Source organism: Carcharodon carcharias, chromosome 3, assembly GCF_017639515.1.
Source record: "Carcharodon carcharias isolate sCarCar2 chromosome 3, sCarCar2.pri, whole genome shotgun sequence".
NCBI lineage: Eukaryota > Metazoa > Chordata > Chondrichthyes > Lamniformes > Lamnidae > Carcharodon > Carcharodon carcharias.
Genome location: NC_054469.1, coordinates 115700427 through 115716659, shown reverse-complemented (window position 1 = coordinate 115716659; position 16233 = coordinate 115700427). Strand labels below are relative to the sequence as shown.

General features: G+C 42.6%; 1 protein-coding gene across 1 annotated transcript in view; it reads left to right on the top strand.

The window, feature by feature from the left end:
- The window catches only part of LOC121276210 (collagen alpha-1(XXVIII) chain-like), a 328458-nt gene that overhangs the window by 274724 nt on the left and 37501 nt on the right, over window positions 1-16233 (top strand). The window contains exons 27-28 of the mRNA XM_041184378.1: window positions 7218-7286; window positions 7873-7941. Coding sequence (XP_041040312.1) covers window positions 7218-7286; window positions 7873-7941 — 138 coding nt within the window. The remainder of the gene's footprint in view (window positions 1-7217; window positions 7287-7872; window positions 7942-16233) is intronic.

The following is a 16233-nucleotide window of genomic DNA, read 5'->3' as shown; positions in this document are numbered from 1 at the left end:
CATTTGCCAGTTCACTTTAGCTAGCTCCGCTTTCATGCCCTCATAATTGCCCTTATTGTAAATTTAAAATACTAATCTTGGACGCACTCATTTCTCCCTCAAAATGAATGTAAAACTCAATCATGTTATGATCTCTGCTACCTTGGTGTGCCTTCACTATGAGGTTATCAATTAATCCTATCTCGTTGTTCATTACTAGGTCTAATATAGCCTGCCCTCTGGTTAGCTCCAGAATGTGTTGTTCAAAGAAACTATCATGAAAACATTCTATGAACTCCTCATCTACGCTACCTTTGCCCACCTGATTTTTCCAGTGTATATGTAGATTAAAATCCCCCATGATTATTGCTGCACCTTTCTGACAAGCTCCCATTACCTCATCTTTTATATTCTGTCCTACTGTGTAGTTACAATTAGGGGGCCTATACACCACTCCCACAAGTGACGTCTTGCCTTTATCATTTCTCATCTCAACCCAAACCACTTCTACATCCTGGTTTCCTGAACTTAGCTCATCCCTTTCTAATGTACTAATACCATCATTAATTAATAGAGCCACCCAACCACCTTTTCCTAACTTCCTGTTCTTCTTAAATGTCACATACCCTTCAATATTCAGGTCCCAACCTATTTTACCCTGTAGCCATGTCTTTATAATGACTATCAGATTGTACTTATTTATTTCTATTTGCGCTATGAATTCATCTGTTTTGTTTCGAATGCTATGTGCATTTAGATACAGAGCCTTTAGTTTTGTCTTTATTATTTTTGTAGTGTCTAGCCTTATCTGCTGAATTACTCTTAGATTTGTACTCTGTAATGCTTCCTGTCACGGTCTGTTTATCATTTCCCATATTAATACCTTTTTCTCTTGCCTTGTCTCTACTCTTTGGTTTACCACATCTTCCCAAATTTGATTCCTTGCCTCCATTATTCAGTTTAAAACCCTCTCTAGCTCCCTATTTATGCAGCTCGTGAGGACACCAGCCCCAACACGGTTTAAGTAGAGACCACTCCAATGGTACATATCCCACTTTCCCCAATACTGGTGCCAGTGCCCCATGAAATGGAACCCACTTCTCCCACACCAGTCTTTGAGCCACACATTCATTTCCCTAATCTTATTTGTCCTATGCCAGTTTGCAAATGGCTCAAATAATAATCCAGAAATTATCTTTGAGATTCTGCTTCTTAATTTGGTGCCTAGCTCCTGATACCGACTATGCAGAGCTTCCTTCCTCATCCTGCCTATGTCATTGGTACCTACATGGACCATGACCACTGGATCCTCCCCCTCCCACTGCAGCTTCCTCTCCAGCCCTGAGCAAATGTCCTGAATCCTGGCACCGGACAAGCAACATTGCTGTCTGGGCCCTCGCTCCTCACTACAGAGAACAGTGTCAATCCCCCTCACTATATTGTCCCCTACTATCAGTACATTCCTTTGTGCTCCCCCTACTTGAATGGCTTCCTGTACCACATTGCCATCGTCAGTCAGCTCATCCAATGTGCAGCCCCCACTCTCACCCAAACAAGCTGAAAGAACCTCAGACCTGTTTTACAATTGCAGACGCAGACACACCTACACTTCTGTTCACTGTATCCCCTTACCTGCCTCAGCTACAGTCGCACCCTCCTGTCCATGACCACCTTCCAAATCAGAAGATCCGATCTTAATGGATAAGACCTCCACAAAGCATCCAGGTAACTCTCCCCCTCCCTGATATAATGCAGTACCTGCAGCTCAGCCTCCAGCTTAATGACTCTGAGCTGAAGCTCCTCAAGCCGCAGACACTTACTGTAGACGTGTCTGCCCTGGATAACACTAGTATCCAGGAGCCCCCATATGTTGCATTCAAGGCACACCACCTGTCCTGCCATACTTATGTGCTTTGATTAATCACCTAATTATTTTATTCAATTATTTATTAATCTTATAACAAATTCCTTAGTAATAAAATAGACCTTGACCACTTAACAAATACTCACAAAACAGCTAACTTCTTCCCCTGTAGCAGAGCAAGAACCAGTTTCCACAGGGTGAAAGGGTTGGAAAAAGCAATGGAGCACCTCCATTGAGGTGGTGGTATAGTGGTATTATCATTGGATTAGTAATCCAGAGACCCAGGGCAATCCTCTGGGGACCCAGGTTCGAGCCCCATCATGGCTGATTGTGGAATTTGAATCCAATAAAAATCTGGAATTAAAAGCCTAATGATGATCATGAAACCATTGTTGTTTGTTGTAAAAAAAACATCTGATTCACTGCAAAGTCATCCTCCCTAACATCTGGGCGCTTGTACCAAAATCTGCTACCCTCACCCGGTCAGGCCTACATGTGACTCCAGATCCACAACAATGTAGCTGTCTCTTAAGTACCCTCTGAAATGGCCTAACAAGCTACTCAGCTGCATTGTATTGTTAAAAGGTCAATAAAAGAAATGAAACCAGACAGACCACCTGACATCAACCTAGGCACCGGAAACAACAATGGCAAACCCATCCCTGTCGACCCTGCGAAGTCTGCCTCACTAACATCTGGGGGCTTGTATCAAAATGTGGACAGCTATCTCACAGGCTAGTCAAGCAACAGCCTGACATAGTCATACTCAAGGAGTCATACCTTACAGATATTGTCCCAGACACCACTATCACCATCCCTGTCACACCAGCAGGACAGACCCAGCAGAGGTGGTGGCACAGTGGGGAAGGAGTTGCCCTGGGAGTCCTCAACATCGACTGCAGGCCCCATGAAGTTTTATGGCATCAGGTCAAACATGGATAAGAAAAAGCCCTGCTGGTTACTGCAAACCAGCCCTCCCTCAGCTGATGAATCAGTGCTCCTCCATGTTGACCACCATTTGAAAGAAGCACTGAGGGTGGAAAGGGCACAGAATGTACTCTGGGTGTGGGACTTCAATGTCCATCACCAAGAATGGCTCGGTAGCACTACCACAGACTGAGCTGGCTGAGTCTTAAAGGACATATCTGCTGCTAGACTGGGTCGGTGGCAAGTGTTGAGGGAAAAACATACTTGACCTCATTCTCACCAAACTGCCCGCTGCAGATGCATCTGTCCATGACAGTATCTGTCGGTGTGACCACCGCACAGTCCTTGTGCAGACGAAGTCCCGTCTTCACATTCAGGAGGCCCTCCATCGTATTGTGTGGCACTACCACCATGCTAAATGGGATAGATTTTGAACAGATCTGGCAACCATGAGGTGCTGTGGGCCATCAACAGCAGCAGAATTGCATTCAACCACAATCTGTAACCTTATGGGCCAGCATATCCCCCACTCTACCATTACCACTAAACCAGGGGATCAACCCTGGTTCAATGAAGAGTGCAGGAGGGCACCAGGCATACCTAAAAATGAGGTGTCAACCTGGAGAAGCTACAGCACAGGACTATTAGCGTGACAAACAGCATAGGTAGCAAGTGATAGACAGAGCTAAGTGATTCCACAACCAACTGATCAGATTTAAGCTCTGCAGTCCTGTCTCACCCAGTCGTGAATGGTGGTGGACAACTAAACAACTCACTGGTGGAGGAGACTGCACAAACATCCCCATCCTCAATGATGGGGGAGCCCAGCACATCAATGCAAAAGGTAAGGCTGGAGCATTTGCAACAATCTTCAGCCAGAAGTGCCGAGTGGATGTTCCATCTTGACCTCCTCCAGAGGTCCTCAACATCACACATGCCAGTCTTCAGCCAATTCGATTCACTCCACGTGACATCAAGAAATGGCTGAAGGCACCAGTTACTGCAAAGGCTGTGGGCCCTGATAATACTCCGACAGTAGTACTGAAGACTTGTGCTCCAGAACTTGCCGTGCATATAGCCAAGTTCTTCCAGTACAGCTACAACACTGGCATCTACCTGGCAATGTGGAAAATTGCACAGGTTTGTGCTGTACACAAAAAGCAGGACAAATCCAACCGGCCAATTACCGCCTCAACAGTCTACTCTTGATCATCAGTAAAGTAATGGAAGGGGTCATCGACAATGCTATCAAACAGCACTTGCTAAGCAATAACCTGCTCACTGATGCTCAGTTTGGGTCTGCCAGGGTCACTCAGCTCTTGACCTCATTACAGCCTTGTTTCAAACATGGCAAAATAGCTGAACTCCCGAGGCGAGGCAAGAGTGACTGCATTTGATATCAAGGCAGCATTTGACCGAGAATGGCATTAAGGAGCCTGAGCAAAACTGGAGTCAATGGTAACCGGGGGAAAACTTTCCACTGGTTGGAGTCATACCTAGCACAAAGGAAGATGGCTTTGGTTGTTAGAGGTCAATCCTCTCAGTTCCAAGACATCACTGCAGGGGTTCCTCAGGGTCGTGTCCTAGGGCCAACCATCTTCAGCTACTTCATCAATGACATTTCTTCCATCAAAAGGTCAGAAGTGGGGATGTTCGCTGATGATTGCACAATGTTCAGCACCATTTGCGACTCCTCAGATACTGAAGCTGTCCATGTTCAAATGCAGCAAAAACTGGACAATATCCAGGCTTGGGGTTGGCAAGTGGCAAGTAACATTTGTGCCACATATGTGCCAGGCAATGACCATCTCCAATAAGATGAAATCTAACCATCACCGCTTGTCATTCAATGACATTCCATTACTGAATGCCCCTCTATCAACATCCTGGGGGTTACCAATAACCAGCAACTGAACTAGACTAGTCATACAAATACTGTGGCTACAAGAGCAGGTCAGAGGCTAGGAATCCTGCAGCGAGTAACTTACCTCCTGACTCCCCAAATCCTGTCCACCATCTACAAGGCACAACTCAGGAGTGTGATGGAATACTCTCCACTTGCCTGAATGACTGCAGCTCCCACAACACTCAAGAAGCCGGACACCAGCCAGGAGAAAGCAACCCACTTGATTGGCACCCCTTCCACAAACATTCACTCCCTCCAACACTGACAAACAGTGACAGCAGTGTGTACCATCTACAAGATGCATTGCAGAAACTCACCTAATGCTTCTTAGGTAGTACCTTCCAAACCCATGACCACTACCACCAAGAAGGACAAGGGCAATAGATACATTGGAACATCGCCACCTGGAGGTTCCCCTCCAAGCTACTGATCATCCTGACTTGGAAATATATCGCTGCTTCTTCACTGTTGCTGGGTCAAGATCCTGGAACTCCCTCTCTAACAGCACTGTAGGTGTACCTACACCTCAGGGACTGCAGCGGGTCAAGAAGGCAACTCACCACCACTTCTGAAGGGCAATTAGGGATGGACAATAAACGCTGGCCTAACCAGTGACGCCCATACCCCATATATGAATAAATTTGAAAAATTGTATGTTCTAAAGGAAGGGACTAGCGGAGTCGCTGAATTTTTGGGTCCTCTTTTCACTCACTCTAACATTCAGTCCCTTCATCCAAGTCATTGCTATAGATTGTTAATAGTTGAAGCTCCAGCACTGATTCCTGTGTCACTCTACTAGTTACAGCTTGCCAAACCAAAAAGGACCCATTTATCCCTACTCTCTACTATCTGTTAGCTAACCAATCCTTTATCTATGCTAATATGTCACCCCCTACACCATGAGCTCTTATCTTTGATGTGGTACCTTATCAAATGCCTTTTGGGAATCCAAGTACACCACATATACAGGTTCCCCTTTACCCACCTTGCTCAGTACTTCCTCAAAAAATTCAAAAAAAGCCTCCTTTATCATGGGGTTATTGATTTATCCTGTCTCATTGCTCAATGCCATGTCTAGAATAGCCTACATCCCGGTTGGCGAGAAAATATACTGCTCTAAGAAATTGTCCCCAATACTCTGTATGAACTCATTTTCCAGGTCATCTTTGCCAATCCAATTCACATAATCTACTTATAGATTATATTCACCCATGATTTTTGCTCTACCTTTCTTACACATTCCATTTATTTCTTCCTGTATGCTGTCGTACAATGTGACTACTGTTAGGGGGCCTATAAACTACTCCCATAAGCAACCTGTTATTTTTTCTCTTTTTTATCTCTATCTAAATTGATTCTACATCTTGCTCTTTCAAGCTAATGTCATCTCTCACTACTGTACTGATGTCATCTTTAATTAACAGAGCTATCCCACCACTTTCTTCTCTAGCCTCCTGTCTTGTCAAAATGTCAAAGGCCCACTGCATGTTGCATAATCTCACTATAATGCTACCAGCTATATGGGAAGCAGCTGAGGAACAGGAGCATGAGGAAGAGAAAGAGGAAGGAGGAGGCCAAGGCTGTCTGTGATTGACTCATCCAAATGTAATGCCAATAAGTGCAACTCCAATTCCCCATTCACCAACAGTCTGACATCTTCCCTTCCCTCTAACACTGATCATCATCGCTCAGCTATAATGCAAAACTAAAAGCCACCGCAAAATAAATATTTCAAACCAAGTTTACAAACAGAATCATGCCATATTGAATGCAAAAATCACCCTTGTGCATTCCCTTAGTGGCTATCTCCCAATGCCATTGCCTGACCAGTCCTACGCAGTACTATCCCAGTGGCTGCAGCGTGGCTGGTGAAAGGCTGTCGACTTTTAGTGGAGGAGACTGCAGATGGCCTTGCAGGGTGACCTGGATCAGCTCTAGGTGCTAGAAGGCCTGGCTTGGGACAGCATGGGTGGCAGCAGCCTGGGTTAGAAACAGAAAATGCTAGAAATACTCAGCAGGTCTGGTAACATCTGTAGAGAGAGAAAAACAGAGTTAATGCTTCATCAGAACTGATCCAAAAATTATACAGAACAATTTACTCGTTTCATTAGTGTATGGTCGTCAGTTCCTTAGTAAATTAAGGATCTTTCTTTTTTAAAAGGTGCTGTTATAACTAAAAAAATTATGAGCCTCCTCAAAGACCTGCAGATAGTCACAATTAACTGAAATTTGCCTTGGTGAGTAGTGTAATCTGGAGTGTGGCCCGTTTTCAGGGTGGGGCCACTTTCCAGTGCAATGTTTTTTAAAACAGCACAAAGATTGACTTGTACTGAGCACAACTTGTGCTTGAAATTCTGTGATCTTTTGTGCCAGTTTGGCTGATTTTAGGCAAAAGTACCTAACAGAAGCTCTACCCCTATCTCTGTAACTACAAGAGCAATGTAACAACTCATGGGTCAAGAGTTACATCTAAGTTGACCCAAAAATCTCATGGAACAATATTATTTTATTGATTCTACTATGTATTTATGATTTGTGTAGGGTTCTGTTGGAAGAATTGGTATGCCTGGACCAAAAGGATCTCAAGGAGAGGCCATACAAGGGCCAAAGGTAATAAAGCTAAGGGCCAAATAAGGACCAAAGGTAATAAAGCTAAGGGCCATACAAGGACCAAAGGCAATAAAGCTAAGTAGGTAACAATATGACATTCCCCCCTTGAACCCTCATCCAATCCTGATATATCTTGTTCCATATTAATATATTCTGGAGGTTAATCATTAAGTCAGATTACAACATGGAGATGGTAAATTTACACTAAGCTAATGATCTAAAGGGACTACAGTACTTTACAAATTTGATAGACTGATGGAGAGAAAGTAGTTTTAACTATCAATATTGTAAAAATGGGAAAGGACGTCCTTATATGAGGAGAACTATGACACCAACTCAATATTTTTTGTCTTCATGTGAATGAAGATATTTCTAGGGGATTGAATGTTATAATCAAAGTGGAATATAAAAGAATCGTTAGTGCACTCTCCAGTATGAAGAAACACTAGATGCCCCTTTTATAAGTAAGCTCATTTAATAGACGATATTTTCAATATATAATGATTGACATGTATCATTTTGGAAAAAATGGTTAATTTCAATATCTTTTTCACAATCTGTTATCATTTAATTGGTTTTTCTGCAGGGAGCACCAGGATCTCCAGGTCTGATGGGTCCTAGAGGGCCAGCAGGGGAAGGTATACCAGGAGAAAAGGTATATAAAATTTGCTTGTCACTACTAGAATGTTAATTATAAGAATGGTCCACTGTTTTCATATTGTCCATTAATGAAGTTGAATCACCAGTAATTTTATTTGGGTCAGTTCTTTGCTCAACTGGACCACAATCCAGCAAAGAGTTTTTATTCACAGAAACAACTTATGAACTGTGACAGACCATACCACACATCTTCTCTTTCATCTTCTCCAGTTTACATTGAAGTTCAAGAATCTCATTGCTCTTTTCACAGCAAAGTTCTAACAGTTTGTTAGGTTTGGTTTATAATTCTGCATTCAACCAATTATTCTGATTTACCAACATTTCCTTTTCTTGTTCAAGGCATTTTCCCTGATATTTCAAAGTGACTTCTGATGCTTGAAGTTCATCAAGTTTTAACTGAAGATTGACCTTTGTTAAATTTGCTTCTACAAGTTTATCATTTACACAGTTCAAGTTCTTAGTCATGTGTCCTACAGTCTGTGACTGATTTTCAGTTGACCTTACCAATTCTCTTCTTTCATTAGCAGACTCCTCTTTCATATGTGAAAGTTGGTTTTATACATTAATCAGGTTTTCCTTCAATTGCTTGTTATCTATAAGAAGCATTTCATTGTTGGCCACAGTAGTTTTCTGAAGTTTGTTAAGATCAACATGATCAACTGCCTGCTGCAATACAGTCATTGCCACACTGTCTCCACTAGCCAAATCATTGTCCAGAATAAAATCCGCGCTTCAATAGGTGATTTAGGAATAATTCCCACTGTAACAATTCCATTTATAAAGTGACTTTGTAAGTTAACTTCACACAAAGAGACAGGTTCATAAATTCCATTAATACCTCTTGTTTATTTAGAGCACAAATTGTATTATCAGGCACCATCAATGATTATTCTGCCCCTATATCTCTCAATATTTTAACCTACTTACTTATTTTGTTGGAGGAGTAAGGAAATACTTCTCCCTTTGACACAAAACATCCAGAACCTCTTAGCCTGATTTCCTTCACCAGTAATCAAAGAAGAATTCTCTGGACTATCCTGAACCATATCACCCTTCCCTTTATGTTCCAAGGGAACATGTTTCACCTGTAATACTGCTGCAGTTTTTAACAACCATTTCCTTTTCTGATGCAACATTTCCTGAAGGTTCCTTAGACATTCCCACTACTGCGATAGGTATACCATTTAACCTCCAGCAATCTGCCCTAACATGTCCCTTGTTACAATGAAAACACTTAGGCTTTTGAATATCATTTCCACCCTCAGCACTTTCCTTTCTGATCTAAGGAGAAATTTCCTGAGAATTTCCAACTGTCCCTTCTCTTTCCCACTACTTGCCTTTCTTTCACCTTCCCATCTTCTATCCTTCTCGAGTTTATGGGGATGACGGAAAAAGCATTTAGATTTATGGACCAGCTCATGGTCGTTTACCAACTCTGCTGCCTGTCTAGCTGTCTTAACCTTCTGATCCTCAACATGGGTTCTAACTACAAGGGAAAGTGAATCTTTCAAGTCTTCCAAGAAGATTATTTTCCTAAGGGCTTCATACGTCACCTCTACTTTTAATGGCCTTATCCAACAGTCAAAATCACTTTGCTTTACCCTTTTAAATTCAATATAGGTCTGCCTAGGCCTATATTCCAAAATTTCTGCCTGTATGCCGCTGGGATTAATTCATATGCGCTGAGGATAGTCTTTCTCACTGCGTTGTAATCTACCAATACCTCTTCTGAAAGTGAAGCATAAACCTCATGAGCTCTGCCTACCAACCTAGACTGTAAAAGTAATGTCCAGATTTCTTTTGGCCACTTCATTTGCCTAGCCACCTTTTCAAATAAAATAAAGAATGTCTCTACATCCCTTTCCTCAAACTTTGGGAGAGCTTGCACAAACTTAAACATCTCACCACTAGGCTTCAGGTTGAAGGTTTTTTCATCAGAACTTTCCTCGGCATCTGAGATTTCTTTTTTAACTTTCAGCCTTCTAAGCTGGCATTCCCTTTCTTGTTCGATCTCTCTTTCCCGTGCCACTCTTTCTCTATCCTTCTCCCTTGCATGAAATTCCAGTTCTAGCTTTCTTCCTTTCCTACCTTTCCACTTGCTCCCTTTAAAATGGCCTCTCTTTCTCCTTTTCTTTTTTCTTTGCCTCTAGCCTTTTCAGTTATAATTCTCTTTTTCTTTTTCTTCCAGTTCAAGTTTCTTCATTTGTAACTGAAGTCTCACTACCTCCAGCTGTGGCTCACCCCCTGGAGAATGTGGTCTTTCTATTAACCCTTCCAGTTTCAAATTCTGCGCTATTATCCCAACGATGTGTACTGAACTCACCCCTTCGGGTAATTCTAACTCCAACTTATCCGCCAATTCCATTAACTTACCCTTGTTAATTTCTGTAAACCAAATAGATTTACATCCTCCATCTATAAAAAAAAACCTCAGCAACTTCCAATGTTATTTTGAGTTCCACCTAGTGTAATCTACCTCAAAGCAACTCCAATTCCTATGTCCAGTATCTGTTTACCTCCATGTACTCACTTTATAAGGATTCACAGGTCCCACCAATGTTCAAGGTTTTCCGATCCCACCAATCCTGAATCAATTATTATTCCAAGTCCAATCACCCACTGTCCGCATTTCAAAAGCCCGCAAGAGTCCCAGCTTTGTTATGATCCTGGCTGAGGTTACCCTTAGACAAGCCTAGGGTGGAACCCAGCTTGATAGATCCTAACTTTTATTTGTTTGTTTAGATACGTGTAGAGTAGCTACTGAACAGAGTTACCAGAGTCAGCTAATGAACTTTTAACAAAAGAATAAAATATTTATTAAACAAGAACAGATGAACTATATTACAATACTCTTTCATCCACAACTATGCCTTTATGGGTATATACAGATTTGTAAGGATGACATAAGTTACTGAAGTTATCTTATACTTCAATGTTCACTGTAAGTACATAGTCCATGTAAACCTAAGGCACCCTGTGGTCAGGCACACCACACTCTGAAGCCAAGTGACTTATGTCAGCTCAATCACATGCTGTGGATCCCTTATCAATTCCCCCAGATGTTTGTCACATCATGAGCCAACCAGTCTGAATTCCGTCCTTCACACAAGAGATTCCAATCTCCACTCTCCAAGAACTCGCTTTAGAATCTACCCCCAAAACAACACTTTTTTACAGTTGCCTTCCACAAGGGTTCTCCTCCAGGGTTTCAAATTTTCCTTCCAAAGTTCCTCTTCCCTGGGTCACCACATGCATTCAAGCTGCCTTCCGCACACTCACTCTCACCAATTCAGCCGTCAATAGTACATGACTGCTTCCATTCCCATAGCAAAGAGTTATAGACCTTTAGCTGACTCTTGGACCTTCTGGCCTCTTGCAAGCTGTTCTCACTTTAAATCTGCTCTTTGCATGTTTTGTCTCTTTAAAACTGAAGCTTGGACCCTTTCTCTCTGCCCCTCGCACTTAACTTCACTTAACGGGACATTTACCAGGTTCCTGTCCTTCTTTTGACTAGAAGGTCTACTTGGGACTTTTCTCTGTCTCACTCCCCTGGATTTTGGGGACTTTTCTTTAGCTTGGGACTTGCTATATGTCCCTTTTGCTCCAGTCTCTCTCTGGCAGCTATTTCCAATCACTTTTAGCTTGGAACTGGCTATCTGTACCTTCTAAGTGGCTTCTGTTTGACAGCAGTCTTCAAGCCTGAACTCAAAACTGCTTTTCTAGTTCTTTCTGTGTGCATCTGTGGGAAGGACCTGCTTCTCTGGAGCCCTGTTGCTAGTCAACAGCAATGTTTTTCCTACCCTTGTGTTTGCTTAACTTCTTAAGCCGTAAAACTCTCATTAGAAAGGCAAGCATGTTTTAAAGTGAAACTAAAACTCAATTTGACCTTTCGTAACACACAACTACAAATAAAACTTAAACATTAAAGCCACAAGTACCAATATAACTTAATTAAACTATCTCTTTTACCTAATGCCATGCTCTTGCTTCCTGGCTTACGTGATCCCAGTCAAAATGCACTAAGTTCTGTGCCTTCGCAAAGATGGCATCCATGATCTCCTGGATGAACTTGTGGGTGCAGCCTTGCAAGATCCTGCACTGGTCACCTGTAGAGCCCTGGGAGGAGGCCCTAGTGTAAAAATTGAGCACCGCGGTCACTTTCACGGCCACTGGCAATGGATGCCCTCCATGTCCCCGTGGCACCAAGTCCTGCAGCAGGTGGCAGATGTGACCGACCAGTTCCCTAAACATATGTAGTCTTTGGCAACACTGAGTCTCAGTCATCTGCAAGAGTGACAAGCACGTTCTATAGACCCTGGTTCTAGCGAGGTGCCTACGAGCGATGGCTTGCTGTGGATCTTCAGCTGCATACGCAGGAGGCCCTGCTGTGCCTTCATCTTGAGGTTGGTGCTCCTCCCATTGGCAAGCCAGGTGCCTCTGTCACTGTTTTCTCTGCTCCCTGTAAGCCATGAGGCATATCCAGACTCCATGATCCTGATGTTCTCCTCCTGCACCATCAGAGAGAGAGACATGTATGTTAAGTCTTTGGCTCCGACTGCACCTCAAGGCCCCTTCACACATGCCAGAGAGTGCTGGCTACCACTTGGATGGCCAGTATGTAGTACACTTGATGGCTTCCAAATCCCCACCCACCTCCTCCCCACTCCACTTGATCAATTGGCAGCAGCTTCAGCCACTGGACTGCATGCTGTGCTCTCAGCTCAGGCGCAGGCAATCTCCTAACCTGCACTGCAAGGCTGCACTGTTAGCTTGAACCAAACCTGAATAAAGACATTGCAAGGGGTTCTGAGCATCTCCAAGTGTGACTGCGCTATGGCCACCTTTTGTAAGGGGATTCTACAACCTGCCCTATCGTCCAATTGTTCTGCAGCCCCCTAAAACACATATTAATTTGCAGTCTGCACCTAAGGGGTGAAAAGTTCTGGAGCATTTGGTGGCATATTCATGCGTTTACGTAGCTTGAGTGGGCACCAATGCTTCAGAGGCCCGACTCCAAGCATGTCAGTGGATAAAAGCAAAAATAAAAGCAAAAAACTGCGGATGCTAGAAATCCAAAACAAAAATAAAAATACCTGGAAAAATTCAGCAGGTCCGACAGCATCTGCGGAGAAGAACACAGTTAACGTTTCGAGTCCGTATGACTCTTCAACAGAACTAAGGAAAATAGAAAAGAGGTGAAATATAAGCTGGTTTAAGGGGGGGTGGGACAGGTAGAGCTGGATAGAGGGCCAGTGATAGGTGGAGATAGTCAAAAGCTGTCATAGACAAAAGGACAAAGAGGTGTTGAAGGTGGTGATATTATCTAAGGATTGTGCTAATAGGTGACATTAAGGGTAGAAAGCTGCACGAGCAAGGTACAGATAGTCCTGGTGGAGGTGGGGTGGGGGGAAGGCATCAAAATAGGCTAAAAGGTAGAGATAAAACAATGGATGGAAATACATTTAAAAATAATGGAAATAGGTGGGAAAAGGAAAATCTATATAAATAGAATTACTTGGAAAAACTCAGCAGGTCTGGCAGCATCGGCGGAGAAGAAAAGCGTTAACGTTTCGAGTCCTCATGACCATTCGACAGTTCTGTCGAAGGGTCATGAGGAATCGAAATGTCAACTCTTTTCTTCTCCGCCGATGCTGCCAGACCTGCTGAGTTTTTCCAGGTAATTCTGTTTTTGTTTTGGATTTCCAGCATCCGCAGTTTTTTGTTTTTAAATCTATATAAATTATTGGAAAAAAGGAGGGATCGGAAAGGGGGTGGGGATGGAGGAGAGAGTTCATGATCTAAAATTGTTGAACTCAATATTCAGCCTGGAAGGCTGTAAAGTGCCTAGTCGGAAGATGAGGTGCTGTTCCTCCAGTTTGCATTGAGCTTCACTGGAACAATGCAGCATCCAAGGACGGACATATGAGAACAGGGTGGAGTGTTGAAATTGCAAGCAACAGGGAGGTCTGGGTCATGCTTGCAGACAGACCAAAGGTGTTCCGCAAAGCGGTCACCCAGTCTGCGTTTGGTCTCTCCAATGTAGAGGAAGCCGTATTGGGAGCAGTGTCAGGAGAGCTGCTGCTGAACAGTCTCAGCTGTGGAAGAATGCTCCCTTTTGACAAGCTTTTCCAAGTGCATGGTCACTTTCCTCACCCTCGTCAAACATCTGAACCCCCTCGTAAAAATAAACAGTTTCCAAGCATTTTCTCCCTTACCTGAGTATCATTGCATGATTAATTTGATAACATTAATGCAAACACCAACGTTATGAAAACACCAGTACTCTTCCAAGATTTCACTTTCATCACTGGTATCACTTTGATTAAGCCTAAATTTGTAGTCAAACTGGAAGTTTCAATCAGTGCGATGGATGCAGTTGCTTAGATCAGCATAGCTCTTGGAAATCTGGAAAGATAAAGTCTCATTTCTGGTTCGGCATTCTGTATTTTGTTTTCAGATGTACATATGAGGGAAATGCTTTCTGACATAAGTACATTTTTGAAAAAGGTAACATATGTGCAATAGCTTTTCCTGCCAGCCTAGGGTATTCGTTTCTTAAACTCAGCCAAAAGTTGATTAATTTTAGACTTCTGAAACTCATTTTCAATTCGTAATCACAGGAGATTTCAAGCTCAATTGCTCTTTTTCTTCTGTGCTCAATATCTGTGATGAAGAAATGGTATCATCAAAGGGATTGCAAATCCAGTCATTATCGCTTAACATAGCTGGAAAATATTCCCTGTATGTTGTGCAAAGTCCTTTTCAGGTGTGTAGTTATATTGATTTTAGTGCACTGATCCAAGTGAAATTCATTTTCTGCCAGGAAGTCATGAAAAGTACTGAAAAACTCAGTTCGATAGTTTTCCAAATACCTTTCCCAAAACTGCAACTTCTTTATACAAACATACGAACAAGGAGCAGGAGCAGGCCATTCAGTCCCTTGAGCCTGTTCCGCCATTTAATAAGATCGTGGCTCATCTGATAATAACCTGAAATCTGCACCCCACCTACCACCGATAACCTATCACACCCTTGCTTATCAAGAATCTACCCAGCTTTTGTCTCAAAAATATTCAAAGGATCTGCTTTCACCATCTTTTCAGGAAGAGATTTCCAAAGACTCACGACCCTCTGAGTGAAAAAATTTCGCCTCATCTCTGTTTTATTATTAAACAGTAACCCCCTACTTTTAGATTCTTCCACAAGAGGAAACGTCTTCTCCACATCCACCCTGTCAAGACCCCTTAGGATCTTTTATGTATCAATCAAGTCGCTTCTTACTCTTCTAAACTCCAGTGGATACAAGCCTAGTCTGTCCCACCTTTCCTCATAAGATAACTGGCCCATTCCAGGTATAAGTCTGGTAAACCTTCTCTGAACTGTTTCCAATGCAATTATATCCTTTCTTAATAAGCTGACTAGTACTGCACATAGTACTCCAGATGTGGTCTCACTAGTGCCTTGTACAACTGATGCATAAACTCCCTGCTGATAACATTCTTTTAGCTTTCCTAATTACTTGTTGGACTTGCATACTAGTCTTTATCAGAGATTCAACTTTCTTGCACGTTGAAAACTGTTATATTGAAGCCTTGAAGAGATAAATTTAGCTCATTGATCCTGAAGAAAATGTCTGCTGAATAAGCAAGTCACTGGAGCCAGACATGATTTCCATGCAGCTGACGTGGTGGAAGGGGTGGCTCTTGAAAAAACTAGAATTTCTGCTCTAAGCTGAAACAAACATGCAAGAATTTTTCCACAGGAGAGCCATCTAACTTCAGTATGGGTCAGCAGACAATTGTACGCACTACCTATTTCTTCGCAAAGTGTCGGAAATATTTTGGAATTTGTTGATTTTATGAAATTCACTATTTTCACCGCATTGTCCAGCACTTCCCTCAGTACCTCAGGCGTGCGTTTTGCCACGAGAGCTTGTCTATGGATACTGCAGTGAGTTCAAGAGGTGTTTGATGCAACCTCTTTTGTTTGAGCTACAAACCTAGAATACTTCCCCATCATTAATGTGGCCCCATCAGTGCAGATGCCTAGGTAACGAGACCAATCTATCTCATTTTCTTCTAAATATTCACTGGTCAGATTGAAGATAACTTCTTCAGTTGTATGTTCTTTCAATGAACGGCAAAACAGCAAGTCTTCTTCAACTATACCTTCATGTACCTAATGTACATCATGTACATAAACAATAGCAAGATAGCTAGATTAGCAACATCAGTTGATTCACCCAATTGCATAGCATAATATGGACATAATACATATACTCAGCATA